We start from the raw sequence: 24,848 nt of genomic DNA, 5'->3' as shown, positions 1-24,848 counted from the left end.
TGGTTGGACAAATTTGTTGGATTTCTTTATTTTCCACATTCTTTCTTAGATAATTAGTTTGCGAGCATAAAACTACTCAACGTTCTGCTTTCAGTTTGTTTCTTCTTCTTCCCGTTCAGTTGGTTTCGATTTCCCATTTTAGTCCCCTCCTGGTCAAGTGAAAAAGTGATAAACAGGGGTTGTTTGGTAAATCAATTGGGATTTTTGTTTTTGTAATTCGACAATGTTCTTAATTCCTGTTGTTTTTTTTTGGTTTTGAACTGAAAGTGCCTTACATTCTAGGGGGAGAATAAATTAAATAGGATTGGTGATGTACTTGTTAGGGGTCCACTATGCTATTACCACTATATACAACGAGTGAATTTGTGACTATTTTGCATTAAGAGAGACATGTTTTTGTTTTGCGTTAACTGATAGTAATTGTGTTGATACAGGTGATAGAAAACTGAAAAAACTGGCACGTTTGTTTTTTGGTTAGATCTGTTTTGAGCAATCACAATAGCAAAATCAAGACAACAGTTGATTTGGCGACAGAACTTGCAAGCTTTTCCTTGTGAACGACATTATCCATTGGCAACGAAACGTACATTCAATGTTAAATTCAACATCGCTAACGATAACCGATAACTTGCGTCGGTATTTTAATTTGGTGTCTCGTTTTCTTCAATTTGTCGGTTTCTTGAGTTGCACATTGTTTTTGCACTTGGCACAGTCAGTGTGTTCACCTTATTCGATTCCGTGTTCGACCGCGTTGCGATCGCAAGAATTTTTATACCGTTGATCTGAATTCGTACCACGATTGAATGTGCGTGCTAGTGCCATAACCAGGACCGTGTTGCGACCTTGTGCGGGTTTACTTCTGTTGGTATTGCGTTTCAAACGTTAGGGTATACTGCCCCATCGCATATTGTTCTCACACTTGGCTTCTGGTTTGCTTTTGCTAATATGATTGTGATTCAATATCGTTTTTTTTGTTGCAATTTGTCTTCTGCTTCTTTTCCTACCGAATTTGCAGTTGATGAGTTTTTCGTGAATGTTTAGACACCGAATCAACCATATGTTATACTTATTTACCGTCCGATCACTGTTGGGACAATCAGCGGATCAGGTTGGTTGGTGGTTATGTGTGGCTTACCGGTCTCTATAATGTGTCTTAAACGCTAGGAGTGTGTTGCTGCCAGTGATGGGATTGATTTAACCGTACCTTATGAACTAAAATACTTATTTAGACACCCTGCTTTGCGTTTAGTATTAATCTAGTCATTCTTGTTTTGAGTTGGTTTACCATGTAAATATTAATTCTCCTCCGATAGATAAATACATCAATTTTTAATTGAAACATCCTATCCGTCACACGAATACATACCTACGCTTCTCGATTCTTCTTCTGTTTCAAGATTTGCTCTCAGCAAGTTTTACCTTAAATGCAAATACATCTTTGAAGCACCATTGCCTTATCGATCAAGTCTCTTTGAGAAGAAATCCTACCGATCGATGAACTGCTTTTAGCTATACCTGTCTACGGTTCCTAGAAATTAAAGCATCTGTTTCAGTTGTAGGTGTTTATGGTGGATACCATCTAACTAGTCATATTGAAAAACTAATGATGATCGTGAAGCGTACAGACAGTACTCATCTTTTTACAAACTTTCCCAGTTTTTTTTTTGCGCGTATCTAGGACATCTGCAGTTTGTGTAGATTTTAGTTCTCATTTCTAATACTAACGATTTATTGTTCCATTCGAGGCCTTAGAAGAATTATCTAGTAGTTAGTTTTTGTTTTATCGACCTTTCTCGTTTTGCGGCTTTTTTTCTTCTTTGAGTGTACCTATTCCGCTTGAATATGATTCGTTTCAATTTGGCCACTTTCTCTTTCTATCTATCAACGGAGTTGGCTCAGCAACTTTATAGCACCATTTTGAGAACATTAATGATCTTATTTTCGTGGTGGTATGAATCATGTCTCCCGTACTTGGTTCGGCGTGATGTTCACATGCTTGTGTCGGCGATGGTGGTGTAATTGATTTTTAATCGGTACTTTGGTCGGCCGGTACAACTGAATGTGTTTGTTTATCTTCAGGGTAAGTTCAATGACAATCGATGATGGCGGTGGTGCCCTCCCTCCATTGTGACTTGTGTGTTTTTGTTCGAATCTGATTTTGGAAAGTCAAGACCGGTATCTTCGAGAAGCTTCGAGGAATGGTCGGCTTCTTTGTGACCAATTTCAAGCTCGTGGTGATAATGTGGGGACATTAAATCGCTCTTTAAACTGGGGTGGGTACCATTTTTGGGAGCCGCAGTTAACGTGGCTCTGGAATGGTGGAGTCAGTTTGAACCTGTTCGTGTTTGTTGTTTGTTTATGATATCGAATTCATTTGCGCATTGGATGCAGTCTTTAGAATGGTCAATCGAACTTGTATTACGTCAACACTCGGAGATTAAGAATCTTATCTAGTCATCATTACAAGATCCATTTACATTTTTCAGGAATTTATCTCTGGACTACTTGTGGTAGTCCAAAATACGAAAAAAAATACATAAAAATCGGATTATGTAGCTTCAAGAGAGTTTTCCTAAGAAATTTCTGGAATTCTCCAAAGAAATTCTTCCAGAATTCCTCCGGAAATATCTCCAGATATCTACATTAAAACCTCTTTCTTGAACTCCAAGATTCATCAGCAAGTATTTCAAGACTTTTGTAAAAAAATCTAAAATATATTTTAAAATTTTGACATTTTTTTCGAAAATTGTTTCTGCCAAACTCTGTTGGAATGACTGTAAACAGTTCATTCGGTCCATTCAAAACTGGAGTCTAGTTACAAATCCCTCCATGAAATCAGTGAATATTACTAAATTATTACGTTCGGAGAAAATTTAAAAAGTAATCGTAATTTGTTGCTTTAAGAAAGCATAATTTTCTGGGATTCCTTAAAGAAATTATTCCAGAATCTCCACTTATCTAGATTAAAAACTTCCTTCTTGGACTTCAAGATTCTTCAGCAAGTATTTCAAGACTTCTGTAAAAATATATATTTTATAATTTCTACCATTTTTTTTGGAATATTTTTCTGCCGAATTCTTTAAAAATTACTGTGAACAATTCATTCGTTCCACTCAAAATTCGAGTTCATAATTGATCCCTTCATAAAAGCAGTGAATTCTTTTTACTTACGAAGAAATTATAAAAAAACGGAATTTGTTGCTTTAATTTTTTTTTTAATTCTTGCACTTTTTATTTTTGAAATTGTTTTTAGAAAATTCTTACACAAATATCTCCAGCTATCTGCATTAAAAGCTTCTTTCTTGGACTCCAAGTTTCATCAGCAAGTATTTCGAGACTCCTGTTAAAAATGTTGAGAACTTTTTTTAATTCTAGCCACGCAAAATAAACGTCCAGTTACGATTCCTTCTATGAACCCATAAACTTGTTTCCATGTGGAAGAAATATAAAAAATCGGATTTTGTTGCTCTAAGAAAGCCTTCCCAATATTTTTCTGGGATTCCTTAAAGAAATTCTTCCTGTATTCCTCCAGATATCTACACTAAAAGCTTCTTTCTTGGACTCCAAGATTCGCCAGTAAGTATTTCAAGAGATTTCTGTACAAAATATTCTAAAATATTTTTTTTTAATTCTAGACATTTTTCGAAAAATTTCTCTGTTGAATTCTGTTGGAATAACTGTAAACTATTCACTCGTTTCATTCAAAATTCAAGTTCAGTTACGAATCCCTCGATGAAAGCAGTAATTTTTTATGCATGCGGAAAACATTATAAAAAACACGGAATTTGTTGCTTTGAGAAAACTTTCTCAAGAAATTTCTGGGATTCCCTAAAGAAATTCTTCCTGAATTGCTCTAGAAATATCTTCAGATATCTACACTAAAAGCTTCCTTCTTTGACCCAAAGATTCGTCTGCAAGTATTTCAGGACTTTTGTGATTTTTTTTTATTTTTTTTAAATTTTTGCATGTTTTCAAGAATACTTTTCTACTAAATTCATTCATGTTCCACTTAAATTTCGAGTTCAGTAACAAAAGCAGCGAATATTTTTTACATGCAGAGCAAATTGAAAAAAAAAAATGGATTTTGTTGTTTTGAGAAAACTTTCCTAAGAAATTTCTGGAATTCACCGAAAAAAATCTTCCAGAATTCCACCAGAAATATCTCCAGATATCTTAATTTAATACTTCCTCCTCGGACTTCTATATGTTTCAAGTTAAAAAAAAATATTTTAATTTTTGCATTTTTTTTTTGAACTTTTTTCGTGTTAAATTCTGTTGGAATCACTACAAATAGTTCATTTATTCCACAGTGCAACTACGATTCCTACCACGAAAGCAGTGAACATTTTTTCATGCAGAGAAAATTATTCAAAAATATCAGATTTTGATGCTATGGCCTGGAAAGCCTTCCTGAGAAATTTTTTGGATTCCCCAAAGAAATTCTTTAAAACCTCTTCCAGAAATAACTCCAGATATCTACATTACAAGATTTCTTCTTGAACTCCAAGATTCGTCAGTAAGTATTTCAAGATTTCTATAAAAAAAATTAGAAATATTTTTTTATGAATTCTGGATTTTTTTTCGGAATGTTTTCCTGCTATATTCTGTTAAAATTACTGTAAATAATTCAATCATTTCACTCACAATTTGTGTCCGGTTATGAATGCCTCCATGGAAGCAGCAGTGAATATTTTTACATGCGGAGAAAATGCAAAAAAAAAACGGATTTTGGTTCTTCAAGAAAGCTTTCCCAAGAAAATTCTGAGATTCACCAAAGAAATCTCTCCAGAAGTATCTTCAGATACCTTCATTATAAACTTCCTTCTTGAACTCCAAGATTTGTCAGCAAGTATTTCAAGAAAAATTTCATTTATTTTCAAATTCCAATTATTTTTTTCTGAATTTATTTTTGCCAAATTTTGTTGGAATACTTTAAACATTTTTTTCGTTTCTCTCACAATTCGAATCCAGTTACGAATCACTCCATGAAAGCAATGAATATGTTTTACTTGCGGAGAAAATTATAAAAAAAACGGTTTTTGTTGCTCTAAGAAATCCTTCCTAAGAAAGTTCTGAGGTTCCCCGGAATTTCTTCTGAAATATTTTAAGATATCTACATTTGAACTTCCTTCTTGGACTCGAAAATTTGCCAGCAAGTATTTCATGATTTCTGTAGAAAAATAATCAAACATATTTTTTCTATGTTCTAGCATTTTTATTTTTAATTTTCCTGATAAATTATGTTGGAATTACTGCAAACAATTCATTCGTTTCAATCAAATTCGAAAAAAGTTACGAATCCCTCAACTGCCTGTCTACACCCAATTGTCCCATGTTATGTGGGAATCCCAAGTAACATGGGACAATTATGCGTAAAATGGCAGTCAATGGATGCAGTGATCCTTTTTAGGAATTTCGGAGGGAACACAATTGAAACTATTTTAAAAAATCTCATCATAACGCAAAAATAAAAATAAAAATATTTTGAGAGTTTTTGTTCTTAAAACTCGGAAATCTCAGACGTCATCCTAGAAAGGTATACAAAACAAATACTAGTCATTTGGTCACGAGTTGTAGGTAGGTTTTTTGCTTGACATATCCCAATAGTTTCATCTGGAAATTACTGTGAAATTTCTGCTAGAAATCCACGAATTATCCAGAAGTAAAGTTAAAAAAAAGGAAAAAAAAATGGGAACCTTTACTAAAACATTCCAAAAACTGCAATGAACCATAAATTCTGCCAAAGCTTTTCATAAGGCTTGTTTGCACGTTGCTATTGCTGTTATGGTAATCTTTTTTATGTGAATGATTCTGAAAAACTCTGAATTTACATGGCGACCGTAACATTTCGGAAATGCGACATACCACCACCTCCATCGCAATGCTGGTTCTTTATTATCTCATCGTGTTTGCCCCAGTAGCGACGAAGGCCATTGCATTGGAAGGCATTGGAAACCAGGTTGCAAATGAGTCAGTGCTCCAGTCCCCTCCAGTGCACTCCTCAAGTACATATCCGCCCTCCCCCATTTCTAGTACAGATGTCTGTTTTATGTAAATAACCCAGACATCGGCTCGACTCGACTCGACGCGATTCGAGCGCACTCATTAGGCACTGTTCCAAAGTCACCCATTTTCTTGATTACTGTTTGCCGGTCGGTGGCGGCAGCGCTCGAGTAACTAAGAAAGAAAGACCGAGGACAAGCGCTGTCGTCGTCCGTCACATAGCCTGGCGGCCATCAAGAACCGCAAGCATGGCAACAAATGGGAACAGTTTCATCCCCCCCCCCTATGACTTGCAAACGGGTTGGAAGGAGTTCACACTCACAGGTCACCTCTTGACCCCGAGTGAATCGGGGCTCTCGGTTCACGCACCAGCACCCGCACCACCATCGGAGGGATTTCAGATGGAAATAATGCAATTTGTTATCGGTTCCCCGGGGAGGCTCGGGTTGAGCCTCTCACTCCGAATCATTTTTTTTTTCTTTTCCATAAGTTATGGAGGAGTGGGATGAATCCGGTTCGTAGGTGACAATATGTAATGGAATAGTGCAGTGGTGCGCTCACATCACATCCTTTCTTTGCAGGATGAATAATGGCCTTTTGCGTGGGACTGTGCTGCAGTCGATGCTGTCAACGAGATAATTGACAATGGATGGTGATAGTGCTGGCAGGATGAAGTACGAGGAATCGCTGTGGTATTGTGCTGGTAATCATGGAAAATAGGTCGGAGTGCAACAATGGGCGAAAGGTTATGGACCTTTGGGACGAATCAAGTAACGCCATATTTTCGAGGAATTTCAGAAAAGTCAGAAATTTCAAAAACTTTAGAAATTTCAAAAACTTTAAAAATTTCAAAAATATTGGAAAATTCCAGAAATTTAAGAAATTTTAAATAGGTATTTGATAAGTTTTAGGAATTTTAAATTTTTTACAAACTTCAGAAATTTAAGGTGAATATATAACGAAGCCACACCTCGAATTTTCAAGACCACAAATCTGATTAACCAAAGTACGGATTGCGCTGAAAAGTTGATCGATTGATGCCCCACTGGTGGTGACCATAGATTTGTGCTTTTGAAAATTCGAAGTGTGGATTCGTTATATATTCACCTTAAGAAATTTGAGAATTTTTATAATTTTTAGAATTTTTAGAAGTTTTAAAACTTCTAGAATTTTTAGAAATTTTGAAAATTTTGGAAGGTGCAGAAATTTAAAAAAATCCGTCAAATTTTTGAAATGTTAGTATTTATTTTACATATTTTAAAAATTTCAGACACTCATAAAATTTGAATTTTAAATTAAATTTTAGAAATTCCAAAAATTTTGAAAAAATTAAGAAATTGCAGAAGTTTTTATTTCTTCTTTGTGTCGCGCTTTTTTGTATGCTGAATGCATGACATGGTCAATATATTTCTGAAGGCCTCCCTCCAAAACGGTGGGCGACATTTTTAAATGACCCCTAGTCTAATTGATTCTAAAATCAATGAACAGCTCGGGTTGACTGTGAAGCCAACAGTGTAACCTGCCATCCGACATAGGAAAGTAGAAATGTGACGTTGAATTAACCATACAATATAGTCGAATTGACAGTAATAGTGTTTTTAATAATAGTATTTTTATTGAAAACAGTAGCCTGTTAGAACATAATCATAAAGAAGCTAGGATTTCAAAAAAAAAAAACTATCTCAAGTATTCTTTCTAAATGAGTTGAAAGGGTTAAAGAAGACTTTAGGTAATTTCAAGGTTTCAAGGTGTTTCATGATGACTTCAAAGGAGTTTCAAAAGATTTCAGGTGGAGCTCATGGAATTTTACATATTATGGTGTCAGAGGACTTTTTGAGTAACATGGGGTTTTCAGGGGACGTTAATAGGGTTTCAAGAGGGTTAAAGAGTTCATCACAGGACTAAGATTCCGCAAGATCATACAGAAATTTCCCTGATAATTTGTCAAGTAATATTTCCTGAGATTGCTCTATGGGCTTGTCTAGGAGATCTTTGAGAGATTTCTCAGTGAATCTAAAAAAAATTGCGAGGAATGCCCACATGAACTCATGAAAGGATTCTTCCAAAAAATATATAAAACTTGTCCGGAAAACTCCTACAGAAACTTCCACAGATAACTCATGAATCATCATGGATTTCGATATTCGTACAAAAGTCCTCAAGGCGTTTCTCCTAGGATTTCTGCAGGAATTGTTCTACATATTGATTCTGTTTTCCCCGCAGGTTCTGCTTTAGGATTCCCTGTAAAACTTGCTCTAGGCCTTCCAGGGAAGGCTCTAAGGGATCCTCCAGGATACTTCAGGTATTCCCATAAGATTCCCATCAGGAACTCTTCAAAACATAATGTCAAACTAGGAGTCCTCCAGGAGTTCTAGATAGGATTTCTTCAGTGATTTCTTGATGTTTTCCAAATTTTCTTCTCGAGTTTTCTCAGCAAGTTCACCAATTCCAACTTCAAAAATGAACTGTAGCAGCTTCTCAAGGATCTCTCTTTTTTATAATTTCCTAAAAAATGCATGCAGGATTTCAGTGATACCTCCAGATGTTGTATTTGGGTGTATTTGGGTGTACTTCCTCATAAAAAAGGTCCTACAGATATTGCTTTATTTGGAGTTCCACTCATCATGGATACAGTTTTAACTTAAATCGATTGAAAGAGGTCGTTGGAACAATCATGAATTTACGTAAGTTTCATGACGGTTCTCAGAACCTCCTTGAAACTAACTGGAACTAAACTGTTTCTCTTTGGGTATTCCTCCAGGGCTTCTTGTTCAGGAAGTTATCTAGGGGCTTACTCAAGAATTGTGGGGCTCGGAAATTCTTTCAATAACTCCTGACTAGTTCATCTCGGGACGTTCGGCATTACTTCCCTTTAAGAGGAAGAACTCACATATTGTGAGTTAGTTGGAGTGGGATTCGATCCCAGATCCTTGGCGTGGAAGTGAACATTCTACCCAACATTTCTGAAGTTCCTGCAGGAGCTTCTACAGAAAATCCTTCAAGGTTTTATCCTTCAGATCCTTTATGCTCCTTCTGGATGTTTTCTAGAAATACCTGTAAACTTTCAAAGATTCCTCCAGAGGTGCTATTTGAGTGTATTTAAGTGAATTTTGTTTAAAAAAAATCCCCAGAAAATTCTTCATGAATCACTCAAACAAATCGGTCTGAAGGAATCAGAGATACTTTGTTTAGTTTCCATAGGAATGCCTGTTGGGGTCCACAGAGATTCTTCTAGAGTTTCTTTCGTTTTTTTTTCAGGAATTCCTCATAGAAAACTGCCACGAATTACTCCTTGAATTCCACCAATACTCCAAAGTGTTATTTTAAGTAAAACACGTTTGAAGAGGATCTTGGAACAACCATGAAACCAAACTAAATTCATTTAGGTTTTATGAGAGTTCTCAAAACCTTCTTAAAACTAATTGTAACTCGAATTGTTGCGTGGAATTCTTCGGCTATTCGTCCAGGAAGTCATCCAGGGGTTCACTGAAAACTTCGGAAGATTCCTTCAGGAATTTTCCTTCGAATGCCTGTAGGAACTTTTTTGGATAGGATTCATGTAGAGATGCCTTTTGTGTGTCCTCTTGATATTCCCAAATTTCCTTGAATTCCTCCACAAGTTCCATCATTTTTTCTCAGAGTTTGCTCAGAAAATCCTCCAGAGAATTCTCAAGGAAGTCATCTAGGATTTGCTCCAGGAACCAGGGATTCCTTCTTGAAGTATCCCTAGGGATGCCTGTAGGGCTTCAGAGATACATGTAGAGTTTCTTTTGGGGGTTCCTTTAGGAATTGTATCAGAAACTCCTCAATGGAATCCTCCAGGGATTGCTACAATAATTCTAACAGCGTCTCAAAGTACTGTTATAAAATAAAATAGCATTTAATAGGTTTTTGGAGCAATAACGAAAACAATATAAAATCATCAAGGTTTTATGAGGGCTTTCAGAACCTCATCAAAGCCAATTGGCACGCAAATTGTTGCTTGAGATTCCTCCAAGAATTTCTGCAGGAAGTTTTTCAGGGGTTTATTTAAGAATTTATCAAAAATTTCCTTTAATTTCCTTCGAAAGCCTGTAGGTTCTTGTCCAAGGACTTCAACAGGGTTTCCTTTTAAAAAGTTCTCTTAGCATTTTTCCCAAATAAAACGGGAATTCCTCCAAAAGTGCCTTTAGTGATTCAAAGTTTTGATTTTTTTCCAGACTTAAAGCTAATTCTTCACACATTTTTTTAAAGAAACCCTTCAGATGCTTTCACAGGAATTCCCTAGGAATTGCTCCAAGAATCAGCGATCTCTTGTGGAATATGATTTGAAGTCAAATAGATTTTAAGAGGTTTTTGGAACAGCAATGAAATAAAAAAAACATTGCTCTCAGAACCTCATTAAAGCTAATTGGCAATCTAATTGTTGCCTAGGATTCTCCAGGAATTGAGGAAATTTATCCAAAGATTCCGTTCGGAATTTTCTATCGTAATCCTCTAAGTTCTATTTCAGGGACTTCTACAGGGACTTCGAAAATTCTTCGAGTATTTCTCCAAAAGTTCCTTCAAGAATTCATGATTTTTCCATATTTTTTTCCAAAATTCGATCAAAAAATCATCCACAGGCTTTCACAGGATCTAGGATTTGCTCCAAAAACTAGGAATTTTTTCTTTGAGTATCCCTAGGAAAGTCTAGCCTAGGGATTTAGAAGTTTCTCTAGATTTTTTTTTCGGGGGTTTCTTCAGAAATTGTTTCAGGAATTTTTCGCCTTAAGACGACATAGTAACTTTTTTAAGCCAAATGATCACGAAGAGAGCCTCGGAAAGACAATAAAATCAATTTAAGTTAGGATAGAAATACGTATTGTAGCTTGGGATTCCTTCAGGGAGCTCTCCTAGAAGTCCTTCAAATGCCTATTGGTACTACTCCAAGGATTCATGCAGAGAATCTTTTTGTATGTCCTCCTGGGAATTTCTCCCGAAATTCAACCTGAAAATCCTCCAGAAACACCTCCAGTGTCTCATCTAGAAACTCGTAGGAATCCAATCGAAAATCTTCTTGGAATGTTTTTTTTTTATCTAGTTCATTTATTTGGGACTCAATCGCGTTTACCGCTTTGCGGGGCCAAAGTTCAATTTTACCTTCTTGGAATGTTCATCAGAACTTTTCCAGTTTTCATTCTAGACTTCGTCTTAATTGTTCCTGTTTCAACCGCAACATGTAGGGGTTTTAGCTAATTCCCGTCTAACTAACCACTGAGCAATAATGAACGAGTTTATCCTTTCACCTCGCCTTATTGCTCATGGTCAATTTGATATCAACTTTTAATTAATAAATTAGCTTACATCTCATGTTGTACAAAATATTGTGAAAGAACTATAATTTCCCCTAAATAATATGATTGAATAATTGTCCCTCGATTTCTGTTCCCGTCTAGTCCACGTCTATATCGGGCACAACCTGAATTCAATTCCCGACACACCTACGTGACACTATGGTACATAGGATAACCCAAAAATATGATCTGACAGTGTTTATTCGAAGAGTCGGCCAAATTCTACGTAATCCAAGTCAAATCCTGTGTTCAAAGTACTTTTGAGCAGAAAGCTTTTAAATTCAGATGGATGTAGCTTTAGAATGACGAGCAAAATATTTTAATAATTATTTTTCCCACCTGATCACAGTGCAACGCTGAAACCTTTATTTGTGGTTGTGAAATACGACGTTTCGTCTACAGAAAATCCACGCACACGTTTGTTTACATCTTCCCTAGACGAAGGCAACTTGTTGTTTACATTTGACCGACGGAAAAAAACAATTCATTTGAATTATTGAACATGTTTTGCTACATTCTGCAGCAGTGAAATCCAACTTTGCGGTGCCACTGAGCTTTTGTGGAACTTGAATTGTAGATGGGCCCAACAAGTGAATCTGGCGAAGTCAAAATTGTACAGTGATGAGGAACAATTCGGCTAGCTGCTGCTTTGGTGTGGTTGCCTTCGTCGTTGGCAAAATGAGGAAATTTTCAACTAATAAGTGGAGTTGATAGTCTACATCTTTTTCCATTTGAAGAGCGATTGGAAAAAGGTAAGTTGTAATTATTGGCTATTTTCCGTCTGATATGACGGGAATTAGCGCATATGACGAAGTAGATTGCTACTCTAGAATTTCAGAGTGATTCTGTAATCCATGCTTTATAACAAAACAGTGTGGTCATGGTTCTATGAAAACCGGTTCAAACTGTACGTAGATAATTTGTCCACACTTCTTCCAAAAACATGATGATAAATTTTCAAGCTAATCGTACTTCTCGGGGCGGCGTGAGAAACAAATGGCTAGGCCCCACAGGAAAACGGAAGTACGATTCACGATCTCATCTCGCGCTCGTTCTTTGTTCTCAAATACATATGTGTATCTTCCCAGATTAAAAATAGTTGATTCATCGTAGGAGTTGAACTAAATTGAACCTTATCTCAATGGACACAATGATCTCACAGCGTAGTGTTCCATAAATAAATAAATAAATAGTTTACACACGAGATTAGTCCGGGGGAAGCAGCAGAATGCGGATCGGACTTCGACGAGTGATAACACAATTTCATTTGCTCCAATATCAGGCAGGTAGGTATATGTGGAACTGTGAAGCTCCTTCGCACGCCGACAGTACGTGCTCGGTAGGGCACGTGCGTATCAGATCGACTTCACCTGTGTCGTACCACGCTGGCGCTCTCGTACCTTATTGTCTTTATAGACAACCAACCGTTTGTACTCCAATTCTGCCCGCACGACAAAACGGCGGTGACCGGTTATGCTAATGGCGCAAATAGACGACCAGGCGACAAAAAAAGAAACAGAGTGCATGCCATATGCCAAGTGCCGCGGCGCAAAGCCGCGTAGTCACAAGTGATGTGATCTACCTGATACACTGGCGGTGGCTTGTTGATTGCGGTGGCGGCTGCTGCATTCAGCAAACAGTCAAGTCATCGTCGAAGAAGTGCGGCGTTTTTCACCTAGAACGACGACGACGACGCAGATTTAGCATACATTTGTCCGGCGACCGACCTACCTACACGGTGGCGGTGGCGGTGTGCGCCCGCCGCCGGGAGTAAAAATAGAAGCATCATCATCATGTGGATGTTGATGTGGCTACCGGAGACATCGTCGTTCTTAGCGGGACCGCCGCCGCCGCCGCCATCAAACAACAAACGCACCGTGACGCATGATAATGACAACCAACCAACGATGCGACGCAACGACGCTTTGTGTGCAGAATTCTTGCTTCAGATGACGGTGATTGTGTTGTGGTGACCAGCAGCTAACAGCAGCGGCAGCGTCATCATCATCAGCGTAGCCGTGCGCGGCGCGGACTTGGTTGGATGGTTCGAATGTTGAAAATCTGGTTTTCTAAGAATGCTTCACTAGATAGAGTTCTAGAACGCTGATCCGCTGGCTGGTGTGCATTGGCATTTTGCGGTGGTTAGTTTTTACCGAGAATGTTCTATTATTCCTGACTGTCACTGACTATCGGACTGCGCGACGCTCAGGGCTATGCGTTCGAATGCACATGGCGATCGTTATGCCTAGGACTTCAAGCAGGAATGCGTTGAGTTGGTTGTTGTCACGTCTCTGGTTAGATTTATTCGTGCGATGGCAATCATTACAACTTGTAAGATGATCTGGTTGGACGTTTTCAAGCTTAAATTGACTTACGGGAATCAGATACACTCATCAAGATTTTTCTTTACGATTGATCAGAAAAATATAAAAACACGATGCAACTCTAAGAACTTTCTTATTAACCAAATTAACTTCGAAATTAACCAAATTTTGAAGGGTCATTAATCTGCGTTATCCTGAATTTCATATTGAGATCTCTAATCAAATTCTCATGATTACTACCGCAATTACTAGGTATTGACAAGGCCCAGATTTGCAAATATGGGAGCCCGGGAGCACAATGTTTGTTAGGGAGTTCTTGCTAGAAAAACTTTCATCATTTTTACGACTAAGTTTCAGTATTCTTTTGGAGGTAATTAAGTCTAGGACAATCAATTAGTGTAGCTAGACAAAAAGTTTGTACTATCACTATTCATTTATATCGAATAATCGAGATTTAGGTGTGAAAACGATGCCCATGGAATCCATAGATTTAGTCGAAAGTCGTGATAGAGTCTCTAGAGAAATTTCAAGAAAATGTATATCAGTAATTTCAGAAAAAATACAGTGTAATTTTTGGGATCGTTTCCGTGAAACCTCCAAGAGGAATTTCTTGCTGAATCCTTTACGGCCCAATAAACATTTTCTATTGGAATTTTAGCATAAAAAGGTATAACTCTACCAAGGGTCCGTATATTCGCCTCATTCCACTCATATTCACCCCTCTCTGCTAAAGCGATCGACAAAGATGCGCGAACGGGTTGCTTTGAACGAACCACGCAACCCCATCGTTAGTACGATGCGATGCGGCATTCGCTTGGTTTTGTTATTCGTTGCTGTTCGTTCGTTAGTTCGGTTCGGATGCAAATGAGTGAATGGCGAATGAACATAGAAAGAGCACCGAAGAGTTCCGTTTCGATCGAAGCATTTGTAATTATAATTAGCTCAGCATTTTTGCTTTTAATGTATGCTTTTTAAAGTGGATTGTTGATTGGATTGAAAAGCTAGATCAACAAAAAAATAAAAGTCACTCACGAATCGCATCGTCGATCCATCACCAGGCTTGACAGAAACTCTCTCGCGAGAAAATGAGGAAGCGGTTTTGGCGAATTTCTGAGGAGAAAAAATGAAACTAAGAAATCACAATGCAAATCCTCAACAGCACCGAGCTTTTCGCGTAACGAGGAGTTTGACCAACAAGCTTCATGTGTTTCTCACGTCCACTCACACTCAAAAGCTCTTGCGAGTTCCACTCCCATACAAAGAAAGACTCTCGAGGCATCATCGGCTTTATTCTCGTTCGCCTCTGCTTCGCTCAATTTTTATTGTCTCTCTGTTTGAGGTTCATTCGCTCCCTCGCGATGAGGCAGAAGCAAAACACCGCTCTAGAGAATGTTGTAAAATTCTTTTGATTTTGAAGAGAATGATCAAGCCTGGCCATCACTAGCGATGCGAATGGAAAGAACAAATCTGAACGAATGAACAATTTGCGAGTGTGGCTCGCTGGAGTTTGCTACCGTCGCTGACAAGCAAGAAAATAAATAAAAGCGATAACCGTTAGCTGCAGAGTGGATTCAAATGCGAACAAAGATGCAAAGTAAAAATCAGGAAACCTGCAACACTGTTTGGGCTATTTCTGAGAACTTTACCAAAAAATTTTGACATGAATTTCGGGCGAAATTGTTTGAAGATATGTACATTTTGCGGTACTTTTTCTGGCAGAAATTTAAGAAACTCTTGAAATAATTTGGGGGGTGGGGGGTTTCCCATGTTAAGTATTTATTAAAATGTTCGTTTTCATATTCTTACTCAATTTCCAAAAAAAAAAAAACTATGACAAATGTAAGAGAAAAAATTGAAAGATTATAAGAAGCTAGACTAGTATTTCCAATAGAAAACCAATCATATTACAAGAACCTTGCCAGGTTGCAGTATAGTATCTGAAGTCCTTATTTTAACATTCGAACCAAAAGATGTGTCTTGTACTAGTTTTACCTTGTTTCACATTTTTAGTGGTGAAGAGAAACTTTGTGGGGGTCCGAGGACATGGACTCCTCCTCTAAATCCGGCCGTAGGTAAAGTTACTCTCGACAGAAGGACACACGCAAGTATTTGCAGATGCTCTTATTTCACATATGTTATATATATATATATAATATATAAATATTTATCATACGGAAAAACAGTGCAAAAGAGAGGCTAAAAAATCACACCTGTTTTTCAATCACGGTGAATCCTAGATTCCCATCATATAAAGCACTGGAATATAATAGTGATCAATCTTTTTCTCGTACTATGCTTTATACTTCATAACCAATTCGATTCCAGATTACTGACTGATCAATTAATTTTAAAACGATGTAATCTTTAAAAAAAAATGAGATTGGATACATCCCTTGACGGCCGTTTGCGTCTACGCCATGCTCGTTTTGTTCACAATATAAATTCAATTTCCGTCATATCTATATCATTACACTGTGGTTTACTCAAAAAGTATAAAACAACTGTAATTGTTTGTTCGGAAAATCTAACTTGGTGTGGTTCCCTTTGTAACAAAGGAAGAGCATTACCTCGTAAGTGTTGTGAAATTTAAACGATAAATGTAGAAAAAATACTCAATAGCATTGGAACGTTAGGTGTCATCGATAATCTACTTCTTTATGCCTCTAGGTATTGAATTATCCGCGAATATTGAATATTTTTCGTCTGATATGACGAACATTGGCGCATATGACGAAACAGATTTCTACCCTAGACCACTCCTTTGATATATGTATATGAGGACGTCGGTTAGTCGCTCCGCCTCTCATTGAGTAGATGTCATCCTTTCCTTCTATTTCTAGAGATTTGGATGTTAGACCTGTACGTACAGGTTTTCTCATTCTCTCAATAATCTAGAGATTTATAATCGTTATAAACATTTTTTCACCATCGAAATTGTAAAGAGTCCAGAATGTTGAACTACTATTATAACAAAAACTTGGAATGGCGTTTACATCTGCTTTATGGACACATATTATTCATTGAATCTCCTGGCATCCATTTCATCAATTTTGTTGAGGATGTACAAAAGTATTTAAAAAAAGAATCAAAGTTTTTTTAAAAACTTTACTTTGGTCGAAATTTTAGACTTTAAACATTTCAGAGATCTAAGAGAATACATGGAAGAACGTTGCAAATAAGTGAGGAATAAAATATCACCTGGAGAACTCTTAAATTCTGAGGGAATGACAAGGGAAATCGTTGTAGAACATCATGGAGATCACCTTGTCATATATCTAAATATATGAAATCCCGAGCTTTCCTCAGATGTTTTATTTGGATTTTTATTGAAATGCTCACAACCCAATCTCTTACGTAGTCATGCTACATTTCTTTGAATTTTAAGTAATTTAAAGGAATTTTTTGTTCTGGTTACATCAACTCGGAACCCACGGCTTCTAGACTCTTCATAAGAAAAAACTCACGTTTGGCGAGTTGTTCGCAAGTGAAATTGTGATCCCACATTCTCAGCGTGCAATGCACGTGGTTTTCCTTGAATTATAAATATACAATATATGTACAATTTTAGAAGAATTTGTGGCAGAATTACTTGATGATTACAAAAATATTAGCAAACTTGTAGAGTAATTATAATTGTAGAAATCAATTGGTAATTATGAATAACATCTGGGGTAAACTTTTGAAAATTCCGGAAGACGAAATTGCGGAATAATTTGAAAGTATTATGGCGGAGCTAATCTGAATATTCTTGTAATTTTCTTTGAACACTTTCCACTGGACTTCACTGAAAGATTCTTGGTAACGTCTTTTCTCAAGTACCTAACTTCTTCCAAATTCCCGGAAGAACATTTTAGACACATTTTCTATGGTATTTCTGATAGAAATTTTGATGGAATTTCCGAGGGGGTTTTCATGGTAGAATTCACTGGAGTGCTCTGTATTGAAATTTTTATAATATTGGCAAACAGCTTAGTATACAATATAAGGAATTAAAAAAAAAACTTCTAGATGAGTTTTTGTCCTGAAGGTTCTTGTGACGAATTTTCGAAAGTTTCATTCGCACATAATTGACTAGATCAGGGGTTCTCAAACTTTTTCAGCTTGCGACCCACTTTTGATTTTTAAAGAATTTGGCGACCCACCAGCACGAAAATTTATAAAATAAGTTTTTTTTTTGCAAATTTGGACTTGAAGGCATTTAATCACTTCCATAGGTTGTGATAAACTTGATGTGGAGCCTCGTAGCCGTACGGTTAGAGTCACCAAGCTTCTAATCGCACCATGCTGTGGGGTGAGGGTTCGATTCCCGCTCCGGGCGATGAAACTTTTCGTGAGAATAGTTTCTTCTCCGTATCCACTGGTGCATGCTCCATGTGTCCCTTGTCTAGTGTTAAGTTTCATTCAGTCTGTGCAGCCTTTGGCTGAAGACAGTGTCCGCGTCTTTTTTAAACTTACGTGACGTAGCTCTCAATCTATTTATAGTGCTCTTATAGTATTTTTTTTGCAAAAGTCTAAGAAAGGTTAAGATGAACAAGTTTGCAGCATCAGTTAACTCTTAGTCTTAAAAATTTGAAATAGGATTTCAAGTTTCTGCAGCACTTTAAAATTAAATCTCGGTTGAAAATACTACAGATATTCCCAGCGAGTGGGTGAACATCAAATAGTTTTTAGAATTCTAGTACTGCTAAATGGTCAGATGAGTCCTCTTGAAATTTTTAATAATATTCTTCATTCACACTTATTTTATTTCCAATTTTATTGGAATCACTTTTCAGTTGTTCCGTTTAAGTTCAGATGATCGACTTTCATCGGAATTTTAAAGAAGTTTAACTTTACTGAAGTTTGTTGAAGAGAAGGTTTCTTGTCGAAGTTCGGTATTTTTTTGCTAGTTTTTGGTATTTCTAAATTTTGATATTTTTACTGCTGAAACTGGCGTGTAAGTCAACCACAAAATGCTAACGCAAGCAACAACTTTACATTAAAAAATCGTTACGAAAACGCAATCGCTAATGCTAATGCTAATCGTACTATACTTAGCCGGACCACCACTAGGTGGCGGAAGTGAGCAAACGTCAAACAGTAGCAAAAACAATACCAACGACGCGAGTGGTCAATTAACCAACTCCCGAATATTTGAATCAACCATTAAAGCGGTGTTCGATAAGAAGCGAGCAGAGTGTAAAGTCTGTTTATCTTTGCTTAAAACTTCCAATTGAAAACTCAGAATTTCGGAATCGTTTCAAGAACAGTAGTTTCAACATTCAATATACTCCACACAAGACTTTCTAGAATTTCTAGAAATAACTCTTCTTGAAATGGATTTTCCAAGGGAGTATTCGAAAATTAGAAAATGGCTAGCAATAACATTCGGCATAATTTAAAAAAGACCGCGTGACCCACCAAAAATCAGCCCGCGACCCACCAGTGGGTCGCGACCCATAGTTTGAGAAACGCTGGACTAGATCATTAAAAGTTTGAGTCGAGTCAAGTACAATACATTAAAGACGACCTTACAGTTGAGGTCAAACTACGTATCTGTCAAAGGATGCAAATTCTTGGTGGAATTAAAAGAGAACAGTATTTAATCTGATTTCCTTTATACTTACAGGTATTCCACTAACACGCCCAGGTTCATCATCATCATTAAAGTTTGTTTATGATTCCCCGTGTTTTGTAGGTGAAATTCTAATAGATTTATGAATTTTCTGATAGAAATCAACGAAGAATTTTGTCAGAAAGTTTGCTAGAATAATTTCTTGTTTTTTTATATGTTGATTTTTCAGCCAAATTGCTTATGAATTGTTTTATGAATTTTTCAAATGTGTGTGTTTTTTTTAATATCTGCAATTAGATAAAGTCAAAAGTATACCCGATATTCCACAGCTTTTGAAGAATTGTGAAGAACCTGGAAAATCACTGAAAGCCAGAGATGTTAGTTTTTGAAGTTGAGCATACACTTATGTACTTGCTTATTGCAATAGCATTCTAGATAGTAAAAATGGGATTTTCTGAGAAACAGAAATTTGAGACAATAGAAATCCAAAATTGATAATCAAACAACTAGGCTTCGCCCATCAATGTCAAAACCATGAATCTAGAGTAAATAAGGTTGAAAAATATGGACCCAAAATAGAAATTCTTCAATCTATTAAAACTCGAGTACATTTCACATGTCTGGAGCAACATTTGAAAAGGTCTTGTGTCTTTTTCTGAAACGCTCCGTAGGGTCTAACAGCAGCCCACCCACGCAAATGAACACCGTTATCCGAAAGATCGAAGTTTGCTCTATCTGATAACGGTCTTAGTTTGTGTGAAGCTGATGGGGCTCAGGAGCGACGTGTTGAGTCATTGTTTACCAATTCTTGTATGCCCTTTCCAAATGTTGCTCCAGATGTGAATTTACTGAATTTTCCCCTTTTTGAATAGCCCATCTTGAAGCTATTCAATAAATTGTTCCAAGGTGTTTGAGCTGGACGCATAAGCAATTCAAGACTCGACAAACAAAAGAGAGCTTATCAAGGCTTATTTCAACTTGCAATTTGCCGGAAATATATCAGTTTCCTTCAAATAAGCTGAAGTTTGATTATGTATTTTTAATTATGTTAATGAATTATGAGCTCATTATATTTGCGTCAACAGCATCAGGCAACAATTACGATTCATTCTTGAAACTTTCGTCGAAACTTTTTTCTTATACCGATTACTTATCATCACCACTTATATCACCGCCAAACTTTGCCGGAGACATGATTCTCAACCGCGCCCGAAAAAAAAACCCACTTCATTCTACCCCTCGCACCCCACCCCAAACTTACAGCTACACTTCCGTCTGCTCGTCGTTGCTGGTGCAGGAGTTGGTGGCAAAGTTGCAGCCCCACTTCCGGGAGCTATCACAGACTCGTTTCAGTATCGATTTCTTCTGGATGCACAGGCTGTTGAGCTCGTCCGACGGATACCGCTCGAACTCGACGATGAACCCGTTGGCCACGGCGACGGCCGCCGCGTGGTTCGGGGTAAGGTACTTGCACGAACTATTACTCCGCGACAGACTGGCGATTCGTACCTTGTGCGATTTGTGGTGCTGGCCGCCGAAGGAGTCGGCTCCATCCGGTCCGGTTCCGGCGCCGGTCCCGTTGGGGGTGGCCTGATGAAAGCTAATGTTGGCGTTGTAGTTGTTGTTGTTGAAGTGGGTGTTGCTGCTGGTGAGCTTCTGTAGCCGCTCGTTGGTTTTCTTGTCAATCCCGAGCAACCGCTTGACGCCCCGGCGGACTCGTTTATTCCGGTACGCGAAGATGAATGGCGAGCTGAGGTTCGCGATGACCACCGTGAATATGGCCAGCAGGGCTTGGTCGGAAACCAACACCAAGTCTACATGGCCCTGCATCAGTACCAGCACTCCGTACGGGAGATACGATACCAGAAACATAATTATCACCAGAATGCTGATTCGAGCTGCACGTGATTCTTCGCGGTATTTGAACAAGGAAGATGCATTTGAGAGTCGATGTCGAATCGAAGTCATGTAGCTGAGCGCCTTGGGAGGCACGTGTACGGCGGGCAGGGAGAGAATGTGATGATTACCGATGTGGTCAAACTCCTGTGATGCGAGTTTTTGAAAGTTCGGAGTTGAGTGAACCTGCCGCAAACCAGGACGAATTTCCTGGTTTTGTTCACTGAAGCTGACCAGTCGACCAGCACTGTGGTTGCGTCGAATTTTGCCTTGTGGTTCTGTCGGGGGCGTTAGCATGATGTTGTGATTCCGGTCTTGTTTCATTGATGGCTTTGGTCTGCTAATTGGTGCGGACAGTAGCTCCACTGCGGTGGCACTGTTTGCTATTTGTACTATGGCCGGTTTTTCTTCCGAAATTTCCTTGCACTGGTGAGTGGGTGTCGGCGTCGGTGACAACAAAGGCTTCAGGCAGACATCCTTGGGTTTAATACTACTATTTTGTTGAATACTATTTACAGTGATGGTTTCATCTTCATAATGAATCTGCTTATCGATTTTCATAGTCAGCCCGTCGCACCCGTCTCGGTCCGATTGCTGGCGCAGCTGCTCGGCTTGTTTTTCTGCCTGCTTCTGTGCCGACACGGCTGCCAGATTCAGTGCACTCTGTAGCAGCGGAGAGGACCCATTTTGCCGCATCCGCTGACCGCTCTCGCGAGCTTCCGAAAATATCCTCCAATACATGCCACATACCAGTGCAAACGGCAACAGAATCACAATCACAAAGTACGTGTAGGAGAAAATGGTGTTGTACAAATCCTCGGAAATGTTGAGATGATTTATGAGGCCATTATCGTGGTGGACGGCCGTTAGGTTTTTATTATTTAAATGACTAGATTCGAGCGCTGCCGCTGCTTCAGAACTTGTTATCCGGTTGTTAAACAGTGTAATGTTTTTCTGATCACCACGAAATCCGGAAGCAATTCCGAAGGCTATCCCCAGCAGCCAAGTCGTTGCGATAAATGCCCAAGCCTTGAGCTCGGAAATCCTAGAATGGTACCGCAGGGGATCGGTAATGGCACACCATGTATCACCGACTACCAGCAGTACCGAGAGAGCACCGAGAGCCACGGCCAAGTCGAGCCCCCAACATCTTATCTTGGTTAGCGTCAGTTTCAGATCGATTACATCATCACGGACAGTTTTCACGTGCAGCACATCTTCGATATTTACACCGCTTCTTATCAATATAGTATCACATTCGATGGTGGTTGTAGTTGTGGTGGCGTTCAAGCATTTAACTATCCTATCAGTTTGATTATTTACACTACTACCGTCACTGGCGGTGGCATTCACTACGGTCGCGTATGGAAGTCCAGTGTTTCCGGAGGTCGTTGCCGCCGTAGCGTTTGTCGTCGAGGTTGACACGGTGGTTGCGGCCAGCACCACGACCGTTGACGGCTGTGCCGTCGATGCCGTCGTTTTCGATGTAAATGCATTCAGCAGCAACGATGGGCCCAAAATTATACAACATACCAAGTTCACAATCAGCAAGTTAATCACGAACCGATTCGCAGTCGTTCGCAAACTAGGGGTGACCCAGAAAGCGCCCAACGCTAGGATATTCACACCGATCGAGCAAAGCAATAATCCACCGACCAGGCAGTCTACGGCTAACATTGTGCTACGCTAGTTTCACTTTTGGTCGCTTGGTTGGGTTTCGTCATTTTTTGTGTGCACAATTTCATATGAACTGAAAGTTTCGCTTCTTCGCTTGTCTTCGCTTCAACTGTCACACCTCATGGCACCTCGTGGTGATGCGGTGTGGCTAATGCAATTGGCACCGAAGTTTCATTGTCGCTTCTTCAGCTCTGTCACTCTGAGACACATTCGCTTGACACTGAAATCCACTGGCTAATTTATGATATGACCGCACTTTGTGGATGTGCTTCTTCATTGATTCCGTCGCTATATCCAATGACAAACACGCATCCGCTTCGAAATCACTAAGAACTGATCGCACGCGTCCACCGGATATTTTCCCACGACACTGTTTTCTCGATCATCTTATTCTTCTGTCATTTCACGTTTATCATACAGCATATAAAATCGTTTCACACAGGGATTTACAAATCTCTATCCCCCAAGCACTGCTTTCGAGAAAACACTTGCTCGTCGCGCGGCAGCCTTCTGATGAATGAAACAATGAATCAGCACCGATAGCTTGCCAACCACCGACTAACTGACTGCGTCCTCTGGATGTTGGCGAATTTTCACAGACGACCGTCGTCGTATCGTTCTTCCGCGTGCTGCTGCGGCTTTGTGTGAAGACACGAGTGATTTTACCGAGCGCCGAAGACGTGCTCGGATTTTCTCCTATTCTTTTGCCGCCCGCTCGGGTTCTGCTACACACGTTCTGAATCCCCGATAATACCAGTGCCGGCTTGCGTGCGCCTACAAGTCAACTGATCGGTGTGTTTGTATTGGTGCAGCACGCTGGCTTGGTGAGGCCAAAGACTCGGGTCGTTCGGCGGTTCGGCGAGTCAGTCAGTCAGTGTTGTTTTGGATTGCAAATCGCTGACTGTGGACGCGCTTTTCGCACCGGCAAACTTTCTGTATGCCGACGATTGACGTAAATTTCACATGCACGTCGAGCGCCTTAAAATTGTTTATATTTTCCCCTGGTTCTCGTTCGTTCGTTCGTCCGCCGCCGCCCCGCAGTCGATTGCTTCAATTAAAGTTTTCTTCAGCGATGCAGAATGGATAACTTGTTTCGATTTTTTAGTGTTCGTTTTTTTTGCTTTCTGTATTTTTATGCCGCACACTAAAGACTGGCTGGATCTGGCGGATCATGTGTGAAGTTTGAGTTAGTCCGTCTAGTTTTGCTGGTGCCGAAGTTCAAGTTCACGTTTCCGCTGGAGGCCGGATTCCTTCGCGCGTTGGTCAAATCTGCAATGAAAAGGTTGAAGAGAGAGAAACATTTCAGATGGTTTCAATGTGATAAGCTTCCGTAGAGTTATTGGCTTGTGTTGTGTTGATTATATGCTTTATTTTGCAATTATGAACTGCATGTCAAGGTTCAGTGCAAAATTAACACATTCAATAGTAAGTGAAGCGGATCTGGAGAATGGACTGAAATTAAATTTCAAAAACTTGTGCACTGCATACCAGTTTAAAAACTGGTGGTTTTGATTTGTCTGGAAAACATTGTTTATCCAGCTTAGAAAAAGCCATGTCATCCCGTGTTTAGTTGTTAAAATGGGTTTGGATGCTAAGACAATTACACCGTCTTCGACCTTGCGACCTCTACAGACTGAACAATACTAACATTTGACAACGGACAACACATATAACACCCAGTGGCCCAGTGGAGAATTTTTCGTTTGACGAAAAGTTTTCCCCGACTGGAACGGGAATCGAACCCGCACTCCAAGGCTTACGAGACACCTAAACGACTGACGCCGCTAACCGCTCGGCCACGAAGCCCACTGAAAAAATGAAAACAAAATAAGCAGTAAAGTTTTTTTGTAGATTAATATTGTAATAGAATTTGAATTTTTTTTTATATGCACCCCAGTAAAATAGGGTAACCGTTTCAATTTCAAGCACAGTGGCCTCTTTGGTTATATTCCTCTCGGAGACGGATCACAGAAAAGTGAGCATGTCTATAGAAACGTCTAAACTTTGACTCCCCAAAACTTTTTGACTTTTTAACAAAACATATCTTCATAATAATTCAGAAAACTACTCTTCACTTTT

General features: G+C 38.8%; 1 protein-coding gene across 1 annotated transcript; it reads right to left on the bottom strand.

Moving 5' to 3' along the window:
- On the bottom strand, positions 1 to 24,199 carry LOC109433397 (uncharacterized). The gene has a single exon (XM_062859524.1). It carries the CDS (start codon positions 22,767 to 22,769, stop codon positions 20,460 to 20,462), a length of 2,310 nt encoding a protein of 769 aa, XP_062715508.1. The 5' UTR covers positions 22,770 to 24,199; the 3' UTR covers positions 1 to 20,459.
- Positions 24,200 to 24,848: the final 649 nt, after the last annotated feature.

The sequence above is a fragment of the Aedes albopictus genome, chromosome 3, assembly GCF_035046485.1.
Source record: "Aedes albopictus strain Foshan chromosome 3, AalbF5, whole genome shotgun sequence".
NCBI classification, from domain to species: Eukaryota; Metazoa; Arthropoda; class Insecta; order Diptera; family Culicidae; genus Aedes; species Aedes albopictus.
The sequence above is the reverse complement of the archived record's forward strand: the minus strand, read 5'-3'. Positions and strand labels throughout refer to the sequence as shown.